Genomic DNA, 22,868 nt, shown 5'->3' on the forward strand with positions numbered 1-22,868 from the left:
CAGCGACATCCATGATGCGGAGCAGAAACAGCTTCTCCTGACACTGAGGCTGCTCCTGCCTCCGGCCTCCTGCCAGCACCTCGCGTGCCCGATGCCAAGGGATTGGCTCTCGCTGACTCCATTTTACGGAAATCTTCTTAAAGGTATTTGGCGTCCCATGGCCAGAATTTTTAAAAGAATAGTGTTCCTATTAGAAGTTAGATACATGTATTCCCATTACTATCTTCAAATACATAACTTTAAAATAAAATGCTCACATGATGAAGTTTTCCAAAAGCAGAAAGAAGCGAATACAATGGGGTTTCTGTTCCCATGCACCCTGCATTACCTTCTTGTCAGAGCCAGTGACTGACTAGTAAGCTCCTTCCGCACCTTCCAAGATTACACATGCACACGTGCGTCAGCTGTGACATGGACACATGTGTTTATATGTATGCACGTTACACACAAGCACACACATATGAATCATGCTTCTAAAAGGAACGCCTTGTCCATTACCCTCATCCGAACTGTGTGTTGGACTGTGGAACGCTGCCGCTGTAGACCCCTTATCTTTACATCAGAATCGTCTAGCTGTTGTGAAAATCGAAAGGTGTAGAATGTCTAGGGCAGCTCCAGTGTTCATTCGTTTATGGAGACTCCCAGCACACATTGCTGCTCACTGTTCTGTTTGCTACTCGGTTTACAGTGTTTCTCTATGTCTTACTATACATCTTATTATCTTTAAAAGATGACATTCGCCGGGATCTGCGTTCCTCTGTAGCTTGGATTTACAGCTCCGGCCCAAGGCGGTGTTTATGGCTCTAGGCTTCTCCATCCGTAACGACCACTGATCTGTACCTTCCCTGTGCCTGAGAATATGGAACTTGGAATGATGCCTTGCCAGTGTGGCTCAGTGGTTGAGCATCAAACTATGAACCAGGAGGTCATGGTTTTGTTCCCAGTCAGGGCACATGCCCAGGTTGCGGGCTCAATTCCCAGTAGGGGGTGTGCAGGAGACTGTTGATCAACAATTCTCTCTCATTGATGTTTCTATCTCTCCCTCTCCCTTCCTCTCTGAAATCAATACAAATGTAGTTTTTTAAAAAAATAATTACATGTGCATCCTCCCTTGAGTAGGTGTCAGTCTTTGCGATGTGTTTCTACATAACAACTATTCTAGCTTGCCTTACAAGTGCTACCTTCTTTCTACCTTGGAATAGACAAATACAGAAATACATACTTCTTTACAATGAAAACTACAGAGAAGAAAGGCATATTCTGTTACACATTTACATGCATATACACGGGTACTTCAGTATACAATTTGAAATGAGTGTCCACATGTGCATATGTACATATATGTACACGACAGTCTCAGCTCAGCCCAGGCGGACCTGGCCAAATAGGGCCTCGCAATAAAGCGAGTGCAATGACATGAGTGCGCCTGCATTCAATGTGAGAACACGGAGGCATTTTAAAGGGTGTTAGAAAGAAATGAGCTGAAAAGAATCACTGAATTATTAATGACCAATTATAGATTTAGGTAATGAATGTGTGTGGAATAATTTAGTAATCCATAAAGTTGTATACTGATGTTATTTTTATAATTTTTGTAATTTGGAGAAGGACATTTTACATGGAACTGACTGAGGGATGTGAACGGGCAGGCGGGGGTAAGGGGTAGGGGGGAGATTAGCCAGAGAACCTATATGCGTATATGCACAGCCCTTGGACATGGACAATAGGGTGGTGAAGGCCTGCGAGGGAGGGTTCGGGGCGAAGGGGGTCAATGGAAAAACAGAAGGACATATGTAATACTTTCAACAATAAAGATAAATTTTAAAAACAAGGGGAAAAGGGGACATATGTAATATTTTCAACAATAAATTTAAATAAGTAAGTAAATAAAATATAAGGTCAGAAACATCTTACACGTTGGTTCCTTGTTACATTTGGCATCAGTAAAAGGTTGTTTTCAATTTGTTTAAGAAAAATGACATAATTCGAGTACTGTAAAAATGTGACTTGGTGAGCCATTCATCGTTAGCCCAGCGGCAGCCGCTCCCGGGGATGGTTGGTGCCCGGTGAGCAGTGAGTGTGGCTCACGTAACTGATGCCCGAGGGTCGCCGAGCAGACCCGGTGGCCAAGGTCACCCAGGAGAGCTCACCTGTAACTTAGCAGGAAGAGGAAACCTGCCTCCCACTGCCGGGCTGGCGGCTTCCCAGGGCTGTACCCCTTCATTTATGGGGTCCTCCAGCATCAGGGCTGCTGACGATGCACCCCTCAACACTAGGAGGTCGTGTGTGCTGGTTCATAGGAGAACACGTGTGTGCTGGTTCATAGGAGGACATGTGTGCTGGTTCATAGGAGGACACGTGTGTGCTGGTTCATAGGAGGACACATGTGTGCTGGTTCATGGGTGGACACGTGTATGTGGTTCATAGGAGGCCATGTGTGCTGGTTCATAGGAGGACACATGTGTGCTGGTTCATAGGAGGACACACATGTGCTGGTTCATAGGAGGACGGTGTGTGCTGGCCCATAGGAGGGCGGTGTGTGCTGGTTCATAGGAGGACACGTGTGTGCTGGTTCATAGGAGGACGTGTGTGCTGGTTCATAGGAGGACGTGTGTTCTGTTTCATAGGAGGGCATACATGTGCTGGTTCATAGGAGGACCATGTGTGCTGGTTTCAGCCTTTAAGGGGGAGCAGATGGATCAGGTAGCGCAGCTTTAATTTGATTTCGGAAACCAGACCTGAGCAGTAAGCCAGCCATTGTGACCCTCTACATGCCTCATGCAGGAGAGCAGGTGACTCCAATGGTTTCATTTGTAGCCAAGTATTTGCAGGTGATTGTGGGTAATCTCAGTGGCGTGTTGGGAGGGGTGGCGCCTCAGGGAACTCCCAGTGAACACGGACGCCCGGATGGGACGCTGTGGGTCAGAAATGGGAGAGTGAGTCCTCACAGCCTTGCTCTGCGGGGCCTCCCCTCCCCCCTGTGCCCAGAGATGGGGAGTGGGGCTGAGACAAGCGAGGTTCCGTGCTCTCCTGGGCAGGTGCATGTGCTGAAGGTGGTCTCCTGCTGGGGCAGGGGCTGTGCTGGGGGTGGTCTCCTGCTGGGGCAGGGGCTGCGCTGGGGGTGGTCTCCTGCTGGGGCAGGGGCTGCGCTGGGGGTGGTCTCCTGCTGGGGCAGGGGCTGCGCTGGGGGTGGTCTCCTGCTGGGGCAGGGGCTGCGCTGGGGGTGGTCTCCTGCTGGGGCAGGGGCTGTGCTGGGGGTGGTCTCCTGCTGGGGCAGGGGCTGTGCTCGGGGTGGTCTCCTGCTGGGGCAGAGGCTGTGCTCCGGTGGCTTTAGGTCCCACAGCGTGAGCGGCTCTATTGTTAGGCAGTGGTTCCCGGGGGCAGCCTCGATGGAGGACAGAACCCGACACTAAAATCCGGGCGTTCAGGGAATGACAGGTCTGGGTCTTGGGCCCCGTCTAAAAATGAAGGCTGCTGCCCTGGCCGGACTCAGTGGTTAGAGCATCACCCCTCGGACTGAAGGGTCTCGGGTTTGATTCCTGGTCCAGGGCATGTACCTGGGCTGCAGGCTCCATCCCCAGCCCTAGTTGGGGTGCGTGCGGGAGGCAACCAATCGGGGTGTCTCTCTCACATCCATGCCTCTCTCTCTGTCTCTCCCCCTCCCTTCCACTCTCTAAAAATCAACGGAGAAAATACCCTCGGGTGAGGATTAACGACCAAGTAAGGCTGCTGGCCAAGACCGTGTGGCCTCCCCTGAACACCTGCCTGCGTGTCTATGACGTATGCTTGTCATAAACTCAGGTCTAAACAAACACACACATGGTTCGTGTTTTCCGTGATGAAAACACGCCTGTCGCGTGGCGTGGCTGGAGAACGCACCGAGGGGGCGGCTGAGGCGCTAGGCGCGGTGCCGGCCTTGCTCCCCCAAAGCTGAGCCTCGGACGAACCCTGTCCCCTGGGAAATGGGCCACAGGGCACCCCAGGGGCTCCTGTGAGGCCTCGGGCAATCGTCTGGGAGGACGTGGGGAACTGGCTTGGGCAGGTTGACATCCCGCCCGGCACCTGGCTCCTGGGCTCTCGAGTGGGTCAGGGGAGTGTGGGCACCGGGTGGGCTGCACCTGCACCCACGTCCCAGGGGGCCCAGCGCCTCTGCCCGGCCCGCGATCGCTGACCCGCCCGTCGGCGGCAGAGGGGGCGCAGGTCGTATGTCACTGCGGGCTCTGCCCGGCCCGCGATCACTGTCACTGACCCGCCCGTCAGCGGCAGAGCAGGTGCAGGTCATATGTCACTGCGGGCTCTGCCGGCCGCGGCTCTTCCCTGTGGTGAGAAGGGAGAACTCCCCGGTGTCACTGTCACTCGGGGTCCCTGAGAGGGTGAGCGAGCAGGTAGAGTTGGAAACAAACAGCACCCTAATAGTCTGCTCCACGTACTCCGGACCCTGAGGTCGTGTGTGGGAGATCACAGCCCCATGGGTGCGCACGGGACCCCAGAGGAAGGCGCTCGCGTCTCTCACTGTTTCAGGAGCGTGTGTCCAGTTTATGGATGATTTCACCGTGACCAGGAAACGAGGCTCAGGTCTGTGCGGTGTCCTAGGGTTTCCAGAAAAGCCTTGGGGCTCCGTTCCTTCTCAACGCAGCCTGGAGGTTTCGCTCACACACCCTCGCCCACCGTCCTCGAAGGGAAGACGAGTTTCCTACCTTCGGAAGCAGGTCTTCGCTTTGAGATGCGGTTGGCCATTCATTTCGGTTTGTCGTGTAGCGAGAGCTAAGTTTTGCTTCGTTTGGTTGAATTGTCTTTGGCAAATAAGGTATTTATTTTATTTCCAAAATAAGATCCTGAAAGCATTCTTCTGGAGAGACGCCTGGGGGGACATGTCCCGCCCGTGGCCCTGTCACAGGCTGTCCTGCCATGACCTTGTGGAGGACGCTGGACTCGCGCTGGGGGGTAGGTGGGGGGCCGCGGTGAGCGGTGAATGCGGAGGCTGCTCCTGCCCCTGCAGGGACCCAGCCCAGCTTCTTCAGTAAACCTGGGGCTGACCTGCGGCAGGAGAGGGTGACCCACCGTCACCCACCACCAACACCAATTCCCACTCACTGGATCCACACAGTCTTCTTATAAATATATCTATATTTTATTGGCTTTAGAGAGAGAGGAAGGGAGAGGGGGAGAGAGAGAGAGAGAGAGAGAGAGAGAGAGAGAGAGAGAGAGAGAAACATCCGTGATGAGAGAGAATCATGGACCGGCTGCCTCCTGCACGCCCCACACTGGGGATCGAGCCTGCAACCCAGGCCTGTGCCCTGACCGGGAATCAAACCGTGACCTCCTGGTTCATAGGTTGATTCTCAATAAAAACATATATTGTAAATAATATGAGAAAAATTCAGGCTCAAATAAGGTGATCAGAGAGACAACGGACCTTAAAATAGTAATAAAGCTACAAAATAAATTGTAAGTCAGTAGCCCCACATTTCACCCCACGGCCTGGGAGCAGTCGCAGGCACTCGAGGGTCTCCCCTGTCGCCTCGGTGCCTTCACACACCGGCAGGGCCGACGGAGGCTCCTCCTCAGGAAACTAATTTAATGGGTAAACGCTGGGCACGTTCAGATCTTGGCTGACGGGAGGGTCTGACCTCACGTCCGGCGATGCCTGGCCAGGCCTCTGCATCAGCCTGTCGTAGGGACCGCGGCCGCCGCAGGCGGGCGATGCGATGCTGTTAAATATTGCGCAGTAACGTGCGTTTGGCACCATTTGGCGTTACAGAGATTTTCTTTCAAGCAATTAGCTCACTGGAATAAGACTGAATTCGATGATTTTCTTTTCCTAATTTACTTAAAATATACACTTGACATTTTAACTAAACTGTCATTTGAAAGAGAGTTGACATTTTGGAATCACGAGCCTGTGGGTGATGGAGTCTGAGCGTAAGGAGCCTGGCAGCGCGGCCCAGTGGAGCCGCCTCCCTCGTGCCCGTGGACCTCGGGCTCCAGGCTGCCGTCTGCTGGGCGGCTGGGCGCTGCGGCTCTGATGCTTTCCTTCAGCAGCCTCACCCCTAACATCCAGGAGGCTGCCCGGGGGAGAGGGGGTCTGAAGGTCTGGGAGGAGCGTGCACAGTCTGTGGGGGTTCCCCAGGGCAGTGCACAACCTGCGGGGGTTCCCCAGGGCAGTGCATCCCAGTCATTTGTTGTGAGACAGATGCAGAGTAAATATGCTCAATTCCAGAGCTCGTGTTTCTGCCGGATGATGGGGTCTGAGGATGTGGGGGCGCCACAGGCCCCTCTGCTCCCCTGAGAATCACTCGCCTCTCAGGGGCCTGCCCCGCACACACACACTGGGCTGAGAGGGGACCCCACCTCCCCCACACACTGCGTGGGAGAGGGGCCTGCCCACAGGCACACTGGGTGGGAGGGGACCACTTCCTCCAACTGGATGCGCAGAAGATGGGGTTCCAGAGGACAGAGGGGCACCTCTAGAAAGGGGCAGACAGAGAGGCGTGTGGGTCGGAGCAGCTGTGGCCGTTTCACTGAGGAGATGGAGTTCTTTCCCTGCTTTCCAACTCCATGGCCTTCTAACCCTAGTCTTCCTCCTCCCTCCAGGAGTCAATAGGGCATTGGTGCCGCCCTGAGGGGTTGGATGGGATGCAATGGGGTGTTTTCCGCAGTGAGTTATGGCGGGGAGGGCAGGAGGCTGGGCCCCCGTAAGCCGACCCCCTCCAGCCCAGCGCAAAGGCCAGCATAGGTTTTCAGGGGAAATTATGGCAGAAAGTTTCTGGTAGAGAGATACACGAGCCTCTGTGGGTTGGTTTCTATTCTAGTCACTCGGTGGTTTAAATGCACCCCCGCATCCTCTGAACTGCTCCCTTCCGAGTCCCAGTGTGAGAAGAGGCAGTCGGGTGCCCCCAGAGGCAGTGGCGGGAGGGGGGGCAGGGGGGAGGGAGAGAGAAACAGGGCGCGGACACTGTCCTTTCTTCTTTCTCGTTTCTATAACCCCCACGTGGCAGCACCCTGGCAGGTATGGCCGAGAGCGGGTGCCTGCAGAGGGACAGGCAGGGCCCTGCCAGGCGGGCAGGGAGGGGCAGGTGCTGGAAGCAGAACCAGTGCTCCGCACATTCCCACGTTTCCTTTCAGCCAACACTCAGAGAGAAGCAACAGCTCCCTGGTCTGCAAACCGACCAAACCGGTTGTTCAAAGACAGTGAGATGACACTCACAGGTGTCCCCAGGGCTCAGGGAAGAGCATGAGGAAGGAAATAAACAGCCTCCAGCCGCACATCAGCAGGGAGCCTGGGAGGGAGGCCCACCAGCCATTTTTACGAGATTCCTCGTTTTTATAAAATGGAGTGAGGGCTGTAAACATTCGACCCACAAACCTAGCTCCCCCAGGTCCTCTAGGATCTAGGAGAGAGGATGAGATCAAGGCATCGGCCACCCCCAGTTCCGAGCCAACGAGGGGCGGTCTGTTCCTCTGCCAATAACATTCCGGCCGGTCGTCCACAGACACCGTGTATCTCTACTTAGCAACTGACTGATTTCTTCCTTCAGCGTTCGTCATGTTTAAAAATATATTTGTATTAATTTCAGAGAAGAAGGGAGAGGGAGAGAGAGAGAAAACATCCGGGATGTGAGAAAAAATTGATTGGCTGCCTCCTGCACGGCCCCTCCTGGGGATGGAGCCCGCGCCCCGGGCCTGTGCCCTGACCGGAATGGAACCGTGGCTTCTTGGTTCCTAGATTGATGCCCCACCACTGGGACGCACTGGCCAGGCATTCACCATTTTTAGGACATAGTTCTGTCCATGATTTGTTACACCTAAGCCTTTTATTTTATTTGTTCATGGTTATAAAGGCCGTCCTAGCTTCCGTCCCGTGTCCAGGAGCTCAGCGCTGTCAGACAGAAACGGCTGTTTTCTGTGGTATTGTGTTTCCCGTGCGTGGGCTCATTTCCCATGTGAGCTCTGGGAGGCTCCTCATGGCTCTGTGACACAGTGTGTGTGGATGATGGTACTACCTGCCAGTCGGGCAGTTTGATCGCAGCCTTTCGGGTCTGTGTACGCTTGTCGCTGTACACGCTCAGCCTGCTGCGCAGCCTTGGATAAACACAGCCCGGCCTTAATTGTCAGTCCAGGGCTGAGCATGCGGAATGTCCCCGCGCAGTGTCATGTCCGCAGCGGGTCCTCCATGCCGATCACTGGAAGGCATTTTTGTGATCGGATATTCTCCTGCGTCGATTATGACAGCCTTCCGAGTTAGCATGGCCACCGCACCGGTTGATGTTCAAGTATTGGATCATCTTTGCGTCCCTGGAATAAACACCACTGGGTCCTGGTGACGAACTCTTGCTATACCTTCATGTGGCTTGTGTCTGCTTCCTTCTATTTTGCTAGGGGTGTTGTGCAGATGTATTTATCAGGTAGTTCCGTTTATGGGTTTTCTTTGCCACTGTTGGCCTTTAAACAGCAGGACTGTACTTCTCACAGTTCTGGGCATTGGAAGTTCAGCACCCAGGGGCCAGCTGACTCCGGGCTGTGGGAGGGTCACTTCCTGTCTCACAGGTGGCATCTGCATGTGGTCTCCCATCACGAGGATGCAAGGACACCACCCTTTTGACCTGACCACCTCCCAGTGCCCCCACAGAGGGGGGTTCATCATATGAATTTGGGGGGACCATGAACCTTCCGTCTGGCAGTAGAATTCTCCTATGAAACCCCGTGCGCCTGCAACTTTCTGTTGGGGGAGTTTCATGGTTACATAGGAGATCTTTGTGTCGTGTGTTTTTAAGCAAGCGGCCCCTTTTTAAGTTGACAAATGTATGTGGGTAGTTTTTGTAGCAGATCCATGTTGTTGTTTTTTTGTCTTTGGTGTTTCTAGTAATATGTGCTATTTTATTCCTGAAATCAGATATTTGTATCTTCTCCCACCCTCTCCTTATTTTGTCAATCTTGCAAAATGTTTGTTGACTTTGTCAATATTTTCAAAGAATTGTCAGTTTTTAAAATTGCTTTTCTCTATTGCTTCTCTGCTTTCAATTTTGATTGATTTCTGCATTTGTCTTTTCTTTCTTGCCTTCTGTTTGCTTACGGGTGATTTTATTCTTCTCTAAGTTCTCGAGATGGGAGCTTGGGTTATTAATGTGAAATTTTCCTCTTGTCTGATGTATTTTTCATGCTATTAATTCTTCTCTCAGCCCTGCCTCGCTGAGCCCAGAACTTTGAGAAGTACAGCCCTTGCATTTGTTTCCCTCGAGACTTCCTCTCTGAGGCCTGGGTGACTTGGACGGGTGCTGGCTAGTGACGAGTGTCCTTTCATGATTCTCTTCCATCTGTTCCTGTTTGAGGCTGCAGCCCACAGAGGCTGCAGTCAGGGTCAGTGCCGTGGACAGCACAGCAGTGGGACTTCTCCTGTGGGGACGGGGCTCAGGCTGACTTCTAGCATCGGAGGTTCCAGTTCCGACCAAATGAACCCACAGGTCTGTACACAAGCCGCTTGATTGGGCGACGTTGGGGAAAATACAAAGTGGTGAAGCGTCTCTTTGACTTTTTCCAAGGCTGTTAACTCGTGGAGGATGATGATGTCATGATACGTGCTCACGCATTCTGAGCGGTGGCTTCACCCTCAGGAACATTTGTAAATACATCCAACCCAGTGACAGTGAAAGACGGGTCTTAGAATTCAAAAGATGCGTCATGACATCCAACATTAACATCAATCTCTTTGACCCCGGCTCAAGGTCGTGATGACTGGTTATGACTGCCTGACGTGCATGTTCCCTTTTCAAGAGACACTGTGGTTGCTTTCAGGGAGGCAGTAAGAATGAGCACACGACCTGTCAGATGAGACAACCCCACCCCCTAATCCAGGAGGGAGGCAGCACACTCAGAAGCAGGCGCAGCGGCCTCTGGTTTCACGGAGCTCCTGTGAGGAGCCCACGGCCTCTTCGTTCCAAGTGTTTTCTTTATGTCACTGGGTCGGTGGATGCCTCCTTCAAAAAAGAACATTCCCAAAGGTGGGTTAAGTGGACAAACTCTGGTGGCCGGAGTTGCTCAATTACCTAGCAACGCCTTGTGCACGGGTCATGTGGTTGCCCAACGGTGTATCTCAAATGAACATGCCACCGTGAAAGAGGAATTGGATGTGTTCATTAATCAGCGTCAGTGACACATTCCCGCGTGGTAACCGCATCCCTGTGCTTCTCTGAATTGCAGGCTATCGGGGTTCCAGCTGCCCTCCGCCATCGTGAGTTCCGGCTCCATCCTCACGCTGTGGTTCACCACCGACTTCGCCGTGAGCGCCCAGGGGTTCCGAGCCCTGTATGAAGGTAGGACGCCCCGTGCGTGCTCGGTGCCCCCGACGGCCGGGCCGATGGCTCAGGCCTATAGCTCTAGGTTGCAGGTTTTAGTGTGGATGTGAATCTCGGGTTTCAGGGGCAGAAATGTTTGAATCTGGAGCAATGCATTGAAGATTGGAGACTACTATTTGCTATAATTGCCAACAATTTTTTAGAAAAAGGTGTGTTTACAATTCTCCTTTATCGATAGAACTCTTTTTTATTGGAAAAGCGGTTTTTCTTGTGACACAGAGTTTGGAGAAGTTTGAGTTCTAAGGGGCAGCACCCCTTTCCCGTGGAGAATTTATTCTTAATACAGATGAGTTCTCTTAAAAAGGCTGTTGCATAAGAATGCTGACAGTGCTTACACAAAGGGAGTTCCTTTTGATGAACATTAGTTTTCAAAGTTGAAATTGTTCATGGAGACGGTTATTTTGACTTTAGTGTTTGGTCATTGGCAGGCCTCGGGGCTTGGTTTTGTGTGTGTTCGGACTCGTGTCTCGGTACCTTTGGACGCGTGAAATCGGTTTTGAAGACTCCTGAGCAAACGTTAAAAAGAGCACAGAGAGGTCGTGCTCTGAGGGGAAGTGCCGCAGGAGGCACAGCGCACTCAGCTGAGGAACCGGACTGGTGACCCTTTCCTTTGTGCGTGAACGCCCACGTGGGCCGGGTTGAGTTTGTTCACAGAGAAGTCGTACAATCTCTTCCGTGTGTCACACAAAGGCTGTAATGTTTAACATAAGCTCCCGTGAGTTGCTGAAAGACTGTGGATGGGGTGGAGGCCACCCCTGGCGGCAACACACACCTTTGCCCTCGGATGGCCTCTGGGCTCCGTCACACCTTCATGCTCCTGTTGGGGGAACTGGCTGCGCTCGGACAAAAGGCATTCTTCGCGGGAAATAAAATCGACGTGCGCTTTCTGCCACGGGACTGGGCTGCCACGCAATTACCAGAGAACATACGGCCGACTGCCCTCCCTGCGCGTGTTTAAACAAGCCAATGTACCCTTTCCCTTAAAGTTTTACGTGGAATAATCCTTAGGATGGTCCGCAGTTCTGACTTCCGTGTCTTCCGGCCTCGGCGTTTATGCCTCCACCCGCATCCGTGGCTGAAGGGTGGGTAATCTTTAAGTAGATCGTGGACCGTCAGGGATGCTGTCTTGTTCAGAGGGGAACAGGCCGTGTAAGATGGACAGGTGCTATTCTGTTTCAAGTTTATTGTGTCTACCATTCGCGAGGCAGCCTAAGGTCACATGATCTCTTTTTTACAAAAGAGGTGTTTCTGAGGCCGCCTGTGGTTACCTGCGGAACCTGGCTGGTCCGCCCGCCGTGTGCTACTTGCTGAGAAGGTGATGCAGCGCCCGCACGTGGGAAACCCGGGCGCCCCCCTCCCGCCCTGAGAAAGCGGGGCCTGGACAGTGAGTGCGCTGTGCTGGTTTCCTGATAGAAACGCTGGGGGACGCTGGGACGGGTGATGGCCAGGTGCACAGGCCCGTGAGCCTCCTGAGCTGTTGTTGCTGGAATTATTGGCTGCCATCGTGGCTTACTGTGAAGCCGTTGGGGGGATTGTGTCTGCTGGAAAAATCTTTGAGTTTCTTAAAAAAAAAACACAACTAGAAATACGACTTGAAAAGGGAATAGGACCGTACTTTAAAGGTAGTGTATTTAAAGAGCTGATATTTGGAAGTGCTACTGTTGTAAAGTTTACATTTCAATAGGAACATTAAAAGAATATAGTCTCTTCACCAGTGGCTGCCAACCTTTGTTTTGAAAGGAAAAAGCTAATCAGAAAGTGCTTTGTCAGCAGAATCAAAATTGCAGAGAGAATGAATATCAGTATTTTAAACATGTTGCTCAATTAGCTTAAAGGTCTCCCGAGAAAATGAGTGTGTACTGTCTGGAGAAAAACCATAATGATCGTCTGAACAGAAGCATAAAGAGCAGAGAATTTATCTAAAAGGAGCAAAGCTCCAGCACAAGCACCAGCTGTCGGATGTGTAAATCTGCTCCCACAGTGAATTTAAATACAATACCAAGGCAGTGTCACCGTAAAAAGTGAGATGTTATTATGGACAGAATGCATAAAATATAGCATTTAAATATAATATAAAGCAGAAACAATGTAATTGGCAGAAAAATATCTAAAATACTTTTGGAACCAGCACATTAGTCCTTTTGATGAGTCAGATTTCCTTCTTTCCCATTAGGTTGTACTTGGGTGGGACTGCCCGTCACATAATTAATGTCAGCCAGATAATAGAATAACATGCTGATGTCTTATTCAAGACATTCAAAATAAATTTAATTTATTAAAAAACTAAATCAGCATTTAAAAATATAATTCACTCTACTCCTTAATCTAGCATTATTTTCTTCCAATTAAAAATTAGAATTTGCCGAAACCGGTTTGGCTCAGTGGATAGAGCGTCAGCCTGTGGACTGAAGGGTCCCAGGTTCGATTCTGGTCAGGGGCATGTACCTGGGTTGCGGGCACATCCCCGGTGGGGGATATGCAGGAGGCGGCTGATCAATGTTTTTCTCTCATCGATGTTTCTGACTCTCTATCTCTCTCCCTTCCTCTCTGTAAAAAATTAATAAAAATATATTTAAAAAAATTAGAATTCATTTAGTATTATCAGATTGATATTTCATTTTTCATTTAAACTTATTTGCTTGAATTGGAGAAAATCTTTCAAACTTAAAATCTGCCTAAACACTATGCCCTTGGTAAGAAACTTAATCTGGGCACAAACTTTTTAGATTTCTGGCAGTACTTTGGAATAGTTAATATTTATGTGAATTATTATTTATACATGGAAATACTAATCTAGATAACGAATATGGAAATAATAAATTGAAATATTCTAATTAATATGTTCAGTCATTGAATTTAACCCTGATAATCAAATGGGAATATTTATAAGTTTCACACTAACTTATTAAATAGGGAGCCCTTCAGGGTGTTAGTAAGTTTGTAGATTGTTGGTGAAATCAACAAATTTTAACCCATAAATATGGAATAATGAAATTGAAGTTAAAAACGTAACAGGGTGTTTGTAGTAGTTTATATGCTAGTTTCAGGGTTAGACATTATTCTTTATGGTAAACCAAAGAATTCACATAATTTTCCTTGGTGAATTTACAACAAAAAATATTGGGGTTGCACGTAATTTGCAGTGAAACGGAGCGCTATCGGAATTCTTGTATTTGTCCAATAGTGAAGTGCCGTGTATGTAAGTGGGACTTACTTCTCTATTTCTATTTGTCGCCCTTCCTTCATCGAGGTCTCAAATACTATATATATATATGTATGTGTGTGTATGTATATATATATATATATATATATATATATATATATATATATTTTGTTTGTTTGTTTATCAAGTTTATGATATGAAAAAGACATGTGGGTCAGAAAATAGGCATGACACGCCACCACATGGGAGGTATTGCCATAGGGAACATATATGACCAGGCATGGCCATCGTTAAGCGTGACTCTAGAGACGGCGCCCGAGCACCTGTGGCTCAGCCCCCCTCCCCCCCCCCCCCCCCCCCGCCTTCCGCGTTTGCCCGAGGTGCTCCGTTCCCTCCGCAGTCTGCTCGCCAGGGACCCAGCGACCTGGATGCCGGGACCGGGGAGCGCACGGTGGCAGCTCCCCAGCCCCACGGCCCGTCACTTGGGCCTGCTTCCCTCTGAAGCGCCATTTCCTGTGCCAGCGCACATCCTCATTTCTGTCCCGAACATCCCTCCAAATGTTCCATAAGCTATTGGGCCATCTGTATGCTCTGGCCTCGGGTTGTATTTTAAAATTGGAGGTTGCAGGAATTGTGTGTCACATGTAGGGTGACTTTGTCGATGTTTTCCGGGTGAGCTCAGTTTGCGCTGGCACTGGCTGGATGTTTCCGGGCTCTGGTGGGAGGAAGAGTGTCTGTGTGCAGCACAGCTTCTGTTTGGATGGAAAGCTCCCTCTGTGAGGGCGCTGAGGCCGCTGCATGCTCACCTGGCCGTGTTTCCTCGTGGAGAGCGCGGCTCAGCGCAGGGCGGGGCTGCGGGGGCTGGGTTTCCGCCCGGCAGTCCGCACAGGCTTCACGGGGAATGAACTTTACAGAGAAACGGGGATGGAAATCATATGCGTATTTTGACACAGAAGCTCGCTTTTGCAATCATCGTTTGGCAAGGCGGAAGGAAGGTTAAATTAGATTCATGTTTAAGACAAAGCTGGTAAGAAACAGAGGAATCTAGTCCTTTAAATTTTCTTTAAACAGGCTGGCAGACACCGTGCTTGGGAATGGAAACATTTAACCACAAATGTAGACAGTCAAATATTTTGATCAAGAAGCACTAATTTTACACCCTCGGCATTTTCCTTAGCTTCCCAAGGTGCCATCTTTGAATTCATTGGCCTTCCATTTCATGCATGAAATCTATAAGAATCTAGTGCATGAAGATCTAGTTTAATGGAAAAAATACTGGAGGCCTATGGAGGGGGAATTGATGTTAGTCAACAGTAAAAATGTGCTTGTGTCAGAAATCGCGTTTCACACAAAACATCCAGTAGAGTGAGAAGAACAATTGCCCGTGAAGATGGCTTAGGAGACTCCTGGGTTAGGAGATGTTCTTCTAAGAGTTTTCTCTTTCAAGTGTATTTATATCTAAAAATCATTCCTTCTATCAATCATGACATATATTCTGCTGACTGAGGTATATGTGTCCTTGTGGGTGATAGGAACAAAGAAAGGCAGATATGTAAATGATAGATAGGAAGATAGATGATTGGTAGGTAGATAGGTCGATAGATAGATGATAGATAGATAGGTAGATGAGAGATAGATAGATGAGAGATAGAAAGATAGAGGATGTGCCTAGAATGGTATAAACACATATACATTTTGTTATTAAATCCTCAGATGATATCTACGAGTAAAGTAAAATTACCTCATATTATCAGTTAGAGAACGTGAGGGAGTGACCTCCAGCAATTGAAATTGCCAGGAGCTCATAGCTAATAACTAGCTAATAAATACTGAAAGCAGCAATTAAACACAAGCCTGTCTTTTGTCAGAAGTTGTCATTCTTAAGCAATCACTATACCAGTATATCCTTTTATATACTTGTTTATTTGTGTATACACAGATATGCCCATACACACATAACTGCCTGCATATGCATGCATGTGCATGCACATAGATAATTGCATGTTACACACGTGCACATCTAAGATGCACACACCTGTGTAGACGTGGTTATGTAAGTGAGCACACAGTTCTGGCCATTCATTCTCCCTCTCATTCATCCCTGAGCTGTCGCTGAGCGCCTGCCCGGCCCAGTGCCGACTACACATAGGAATGGGGAGGGAGGTGCGGGCCTGCGGGGCTAGGGAAGGGCAGCCTGGGGATGTGGAGAGCCCGTGGAGTGAAACTGGTGCCAATGGCAGGAACGGCGTCGGACAAGCTCAGGGACCAGAGGGACATCGGGTCTGTGTGAAGCCAGGGCCATGCGGGGCTGTGTCCCAGACCGCTCAGAGCACGCCCTGCGCATGCTGCTCGGCCTGGGCGCTGGGTGGGGTCCTCCAGGGGACACATCTCCCGGCACCTCTGGGTGAGGAGGACCAGGGCCGGGGCCTGGGACAGACAAGTGGCCGTCCTGGGGGACAGGAGGAAGCGGGGGCAGGAGGAGGGCGGGTGGGAGGGAGCGGGTGGCAGGGAGTGTGGCGGGGCAGACGGACCTGCTCTCTGAGAGGTCAAGCCTGGCCCTGTGACCCCCTCAGGGTCACGGTCAGGTGTAGGTGGCTCCTCCGGGAGCCAGAGCACTGCCTCTGAGGCCTTTGAGGGCAGGCAGTGATGAGTCACTGCTGCCTTCCAGTTGGCCTGCCTCCCGTTTCACAGCCCTGTCACTGGCCGCCTGGGCATCGTGGTGGTGGTGTCAGCCATGTGAGCAGAGAGCCGTGGGCTGCACTGGATCCAGCCGCACCTTCAGCGTCAGCCTTCAGAGGGCAAGTGCGCAGTGTGTGCGGCCATTCTCCTGGGGACCTGGAGGGCGACGAGGGGCGCGCAGAAACACGGAACCCCTGGGGTCTGGCACAAAGGAAATATTCAAAAATGTTTTTGAGCCCTGGCTGGTGTGGCTCAGTGGATAGAGCGCCGGCCTGCGGACTGAAGGGTCCCAGGTTTGATTCCGGTCAAGGGCACATGCCCGGGTTGTGGGCTAGGTCCCCAGTAGGGGGTGTGTAGGAGGCAGCCGATCAATTATGATTCTCTTTCATCACTGATGTTTCTCTCTCTCCCTCTCCTTCCCTCTCTGAAAGCGATAACAATATATTTAAAAACATACTTTTCATAAAAAACCTGCACTCAGCCCCGACTTGCCTGCAACCTGTGGCTGGCATTTCTTCCCCCGGAAACGGAAGGCGAACCGCTCGCCAGCACCACAGAGCACGATGCTCGGCGACTCTCCGGGGTCCCTGCGCCTTCTCGCCCAGAAGCCTCTAAAAAGCACCGAAACGACTTCAGAATAAGCAGGTCACAGGGTCCCCAGGGGCTCGAGCTGCCCTCTTCACAGGTAGCAGACGCCACAGGGTCACACGTTCACCTGGGGAAGACTCGGCCGCCTTCAGGTCGTTCACGCACATTCATCTCATGGCAGCACAGGGCTCACCTCTCCCTGGGACCTGACCTTCCCTCCCAGGTCTCACTAAGTGATGAGCTGGGGTGGGCGGGGCTTCCTCCCAGGTGGGCGGGGCCTCTTCCTGGGGTGCTCCTCCTGCACTGGATGCATTTGGCATGTCCCTCTGACACATCCCTCACGCAGAATTTTCTTTTCTCTAACATCCGTGAATCCAGACTTTAAAAGAGCAGCTAAATTATTACCCTTCAAGCTCAAAGCTCTATTTGGAATGTCAGCCCTGATTTCTTTCCTCCTGGAATTGATTATCCAAACTCAGCCTGCGTGAGAGCCTGGGCCATGGGGACACGCCTGGCAGGAGAGGAGCCCCCCTGAAGAAAGGCGGGGAGCTGTCCGCGAGGCGGGCGCGTGGCCTGCCTTTGGTCCCACAACAGTCACTCGAGCTGAAGCCGGTGGGAGCTCCCAGCATTAAGGTCCTCTTGACCGTGGCCGTACAGGTGAAGCCGGTGTGGGCGCCCCTGGCTGACCACACGTTCTCTCTGGAGCTGCGGAGCCACTGGTCCCGGGCCAGCCTGCACCCAGCTAAGCGGTCTTTTCCGTCCCCGATGGCAGATTGTCAGTGGTGAGCCCATTGGAACCCCTAGCGAAGGAGTCCGAGTGGCGCTTGGAAATACTCATTGCCTTAGTGATGTCATTGTCAACATCTCCAAAGAGCCCGGACATGAGAGAAACGGGGTCCTTTCTGAAAGGTCAGCTCTCAGGCATCAAACAGGGGTCGAAGCAGAGAGAGGCCGAGGCTCTGTGAAGAGGGGGTTGGCCAGTCCACAGGGTGTGTCACCGTCACCTCTGATGAAAGGAGAAAAGACCAGTGAGAGCCAGAGGTGGAGCCCTGGCAGCCACACGAGCCAGGAGCAGGGATGCTCAGCCCCAGAGCTTGAGTCCTAGGGACCAGTGGGCAGCATCCCTGTGCGGGTGTGGGTGCAGGTGAGGGTGAGGGTGCGGGTGAGGGTGAGTGAGGGTGTGGGTGAGTGCGGGTGTGGGTGCAGGTGAGGGTGTGGGTGCAGGTGAGGGTGAGGGTGCGGGTGAGGGTGAGTGAGGGTGTGAGTGAGGGTGCGAGTGAGGGTGTGGGCGCGGGTGTGGGTGCGGGTGCGGGTGAAGGTGTGGGTGCGAGTGTGGGTGCGGGCTCTGCGCAGGCGTGGGAGCATAGAGCCATCCCGGTCCCCTCCTCTGGTACCTGGCTTCCTGAGTTTGGGGTCAGAAACCCTCCCAGTTCCTATGACCCTGTGAGTCCTCCGAGTGAGTGTGAATAGACGTGTGCTTTATTTGGGGGAGTTCTCCAGAGTTTCATCCCCCATGAAAAGGCCAGAGTGACTCCTGCCGCCGGAGGATATGAGCTCTGCGCACCGGCATTAGGGCGTGGAGCGTTCGGTGCTCTCATTCCCGTCGCTCAGCTGGCTTCTGTTGCAGTCGTTGGGATTTCATGTGCGAGCAAGCGGCCCTCGGGCGCAGCGGGGCCGCACACGTCGGCCCCGAGTGGGGGAGAAAGGACCCGGCTGTCGGCAGACATAGTCCAGGGTCTCAACCTGACACTGATTTCAGGTCTCGGTCTGTGAACCTAGTGAACGTGCATTTACCCGAGCGATGAACCCGCCGACTGGGCGCCAGAGAACGTGGTTCCGAAGCAGGAGAAGGGTCCCCCCCACGCACCGAGGGGATGAACTTCGTTCCCCGTGAGTCCACCCTTTCTGCTGGCAGCACACCAGCTCACAGTCAAGTGCACACACACGCACTCTCTGGCTGCGAACGACCGTCCTTCGAGCAGCCTCATGAGAAAGCCCTTTCCTCTCTGTGCCAGCACCGCTGGAAAGGCCTGGTGTTAGTCCGACACGTTCGGAGCAACGTGATGTCCCTGCTACATGAACGTGAGACACGTAGGATGATCCACTGCAATAGAAATACGTTTAAAAGTGACACTTGTGTAAGTAGCTAGAGCCAGGGGCGGGCAAACTTTTTGACTCGAGGGCCACAATGGGTCTTAAACTGGACCGGAGGCCGGAACAAAAGCATGGATGGAGTGTTTGTGTGAACTAATATAAATTCAAAGTAAACATCATTACATAAAAGGGTACGGTCTTTTTTTTTTTTTTTTTTTAGTTTTATTCATTTCAAACGGGCCGGATCCGGCCCGCGGGCCGTAGTTTGCCCACGGCTGACTGGACGCACATATGTGTCTATCCATGTCTATGTTCGCACACACATATGTAAGTACTCAGAAAGGGTAGGGGGGTACCGGAATTGTTCAATACGGTACTTCGAGGAGGGTCTTGAATGATTAGGAAGGAGGACTGCTCCGCGCTTCTTTGTATATTTGCATTATTTCACTGGTTGCCATGAGCACGAAAAATATCCGATAATGGACACCATGAAGAGAAATTTCTAAAGATGATGTGGAAATCAGTGTGCTCACAGGATCCCGGATTCTTTCCTAGAAACTGGAAAGTGAAACCAAGTAACTAAGAGTCTTTCACTATTGTTTCCGGACGCCGGTCAGTGGCAGCACCAGCACTGAAGCTGAAAGCATGGGAAAACGATGTGTGTTCGCTGGAGATCCCCGCCCAAAAGCACAGCTTCACTGAGGGGATGTAGGCAAACGGATCCCACGGAAAAGGCGTCTTCAGAATCTGCAGTCGGTAACAAATGCGTGTTGGCTCGCACTTGCCCTTCAAGGCTATGCCCAAGCCCAGCGACTGGAGCTGCATTTCTTAATGGATTTCCTCTTGGCCACAGTTCAAGTTTCATCCTTTGTGCCTACTCATCTCCCAGCGTTTTTTTCTAACTTTTCATTGATTTTTTCTCTCCATAATAGCCTGTGTCATAGACAGATTACTCCAAGCTTATATGCATATGCATTCGGTGATAATCAATCTCAGGTAATGTTTGAAAAAAAATGGTTATTACTCAAAGTGAACGTTTATAAGCAAAAATGATGAGATGAAGGAATTGATTTTAATAGCCTTCCTCCTGCTCTCGCGGTCATCTGTCCTTGATGAGGGACACACCGCGTGACTACAGAGCAGGCGGCCTCGCCATTTCAGCACCAGTAGCCTTCGCTGCCCGGCTCAGACACGGGAGGTGACCGGGCTGGGGGAACGGATAAGTCCCATGTTTGCATGTGGAGGAGGGCGTGGTTCTGAGGTCTGGATAGTCCAGTGTGGGGGGGCGAGGCCCTCGGCCAGGGACTGGGCCCCTCTGGGAACAGGGGTTGGAAGGACACACGGGTGACAGCAGGCCGGGGGGGCAGGCTTCCTCGCGAACAACGCAGCCAGAAACTGGCTGATGGGGGGGGGGGGGGCGGGCACACACGTTCAACCAGTGGAGGCCTCGTGCCAGTTAATGATGCTGGTGCCACATGAACGTGTGTACGTCACATCCATGTTCTCGGCCTGCAGCCACAGGGGAAGAGTGAGTCTTAGCACACGCCTCCCTGTGATGCTTCGCAAAAGCAATGCCCAATGTGCCCCCCCCCCCCCAACGACCAGTGGCTCTCGTGTGGGAGCCACTTCCTGCCCCATGAAGCCGCTGCTCGAAGGGCCACGCGCCCTGCACAGGACCCGCAGCGCCGAGCTCAGCCAGGCGCCTCTCTTCTCCATCATCCACAGAAACAATCATGTTTGTGCAGAATCATCGGATGCAGGAGGTGGGGTCAGGGCATTTATACTGTGATTATTTTTTAAAATATTCTTATTGATTCTAGAGAGGAAGGGAGAGGGAGAGAGAAACATCCATGATGAGAGAGAATCCTGGATCGGCTGCCTCCTGCCTGCCCCCCACTGGGGATCGAGCCTGCAACATGGGAATTGAACCCTGACCTCCTGGTTCGTAGGTCAACGCTCACCCACTGAGCCACACCGCCGGGCTGTATTGTAATTATTCATTAAACTCCTAGGCTTTCACAGCGCATTTTACTCTTAAACCACACGGGCACTGGTGGGTAGTAAACGCCTCGTTTTACCAGTGAGTAGCAAGTTAAGCAACGTGTTTGTGCTCCTCGGCGAGCAGGGGCTGGGCCCAGAGGAACAGCGCTCCCACCCGAGAGCCGAGAAGCCAGCAACGCGGCATCTGAAATTAGGGACGTCCCTTCCCTCCATGAACATAATTATTATTTTCCTTTCGCCGTCTCCTTCCCGAGCTAAACGTTCTCCGTTCCTGCACAGCCATCACTGGGAACGGAAAGACCCAGACCCTCCCCTGAACACAGCCTGGAGTGGGCGGTCGTGTCTGCAGCGGGCGCTCCTGCCGATGCTGTGAGATCAGGGGGAGCAGAGGCCTGAGACCCCTCTTCTGAGTCACACACTCGTACCGACGTGGCGGCGCAGCTGGCAGAGCCTATGGCCCGACGGGCACACGTGGGCGACCGTGTTCAGGGACACGTGTCGCTCTCCAGGGTATCCTGCCTGTGGATCCCGGCCCGTCACTGACCCCTGGGCCGCCCGGTCTCTGCACCTTAAAACCAGGTGACGAGGTGGAGTTAGGCATCCTGGGCTGTGGGAGAACAGGAGAGACTGGAGCTCACACCCCCAGTGGAGGCCCTGGGGCAGGGCCAGCGCCCCCTGCTGTTTAGTTTAAGCCTCTGACAGCCATTCACATTCCACGTAGCAACATTCACCATCCTAACATCAGCCACGCTCCCATGGACGTTCAGCATGAGTATGATGCTGCCAAGAAAGTGGAATACTGCCCGGCCGGCGTGGCTCAGTGATTGGCGTCAGCCTATGAGCCAGGAGGTCACGGTTCGATCCCTGGCCAGGGCACCCGCCCAGGTTGCGGGCTCCATCCCCAGTAGGGGGTGAGCAGGAGGCAGCCGGTCCATGATTCTTTCTCATCATTGATGTTTCTAGCTCTCTCCCTTCACCCCTGAAATCAATCAAAACATATTAAAAAAGACAGATACCAGTGTCCCTGTTGCACATTCTCGTAGCATCCTGAACCTCTCTGTGCAGTACTGTCGTTTCCACTAAAAAAAGGAAAAATATTGAGCACAGAGTACGTATAAGTAATGTAAAGAGTGTGAGTGCTGCTGCAGGGGGAGTGTGCGGAGGAGCCGGGGCTCCGAGGGAAGGCCGCTGAGCCAGAGCCGGAACTGGGGGGAGGGCGGGAGTGGGAGTGGGCCCTTGCAGTAGACGTGGGGGTGGCGGGGAGCCCAGCAGGGCTCAGGGAGGCCCGGGGGAGCAGGGAGGAGGGGCGTTCATCGTTGGGGGGAGAGGGGCCCTCTTCAGGAGCTGGGATGAGGGTGCCCTGGGACGGAGGGGGGTACAGCGGGCCTGTGAGACGCAGGGGCCTGCTCTAGCAGCCTCGGTGCTCGCCCGCGGGCCAGGCTCCACGCAGCGCGGAGGGAGGGCGAGGCTGGCCCCACCGTCCCAGGACTCGAGGCACGGCCCTCTTTGGATGAGGGAAGGGCCTGCTCAGGGAACTAATGGTTTGAAATCATGTACGTCTTTAGAAAAACACACGCACGTAGTTTAAAATAACGTTACGGCCCAATATCATACCACTGGGAACCCTTATGCGTGCGCACGCTGCAGTGATAGGTGGGGTTCTCCGGGGCCCCTTTCATTTTCTCCTTGTGCAGAGACCGTTGACAGAGTTTTAATTACGGATTTCAAGACATCGCGTCTGAGGGGTTGTGAAAAGGATGGAGGCCTGAATGTGTGCGCTGTGTCGGAAACCATTCATGCGAAGAGGTTTCTTACCCTCCAGGTTGAGGAACGTTTGAACTCACAGGAAGCGACTGCGTGTCCCTCCAGCTGCAAACAGGAGGTTGGTGCGGAGCTGAGAGCCTCCGCGTGCAGGTGCCTCATCGGGGTCCCTCCTCGCCGCCAGCACGGCATCCGCAGGCTCAGGCCACAGCCGCTCAGACTGAACGGAA

General features: G+C 52.3%; 1 protein-coding gene across 1 annotated transcript in view; it reads left to right on the forward strand.

The window, feature by feature from the left end:
* The window catches only part of CSMD1 (CUB and Sushi multiple domains 1), a gene marked incomplete at its 5' end in the record, with an annotated part of 654,679 nt that overhangs the window by 72,458 nt on the left and 559,353 nt on the right, over window positions 1–22,868 (forward strand). Inside the window, one exon of the mRNA XM_081082235.1 lies at window positions 10,198–10,310. Coding sequence (XP_080938361.1) covers window positions 10,198–10,310 — 113 coding nt within the window. The remainder of the gene's footprint in view (window positions 1–10,197; window positions 10,311–22,868) is intronic.

Source organism: Myotis nattereri (genome assembly GCF_964212035.1).
Source record: "Myotis nattereri genome assembly, chromosome: 2".
Lineage (NCBI taxonomy): Eukaryota > Metazoa > Chordata > Mammalia > Chiroptera > Vespertilionidae > Myotis > Myotis nattereri.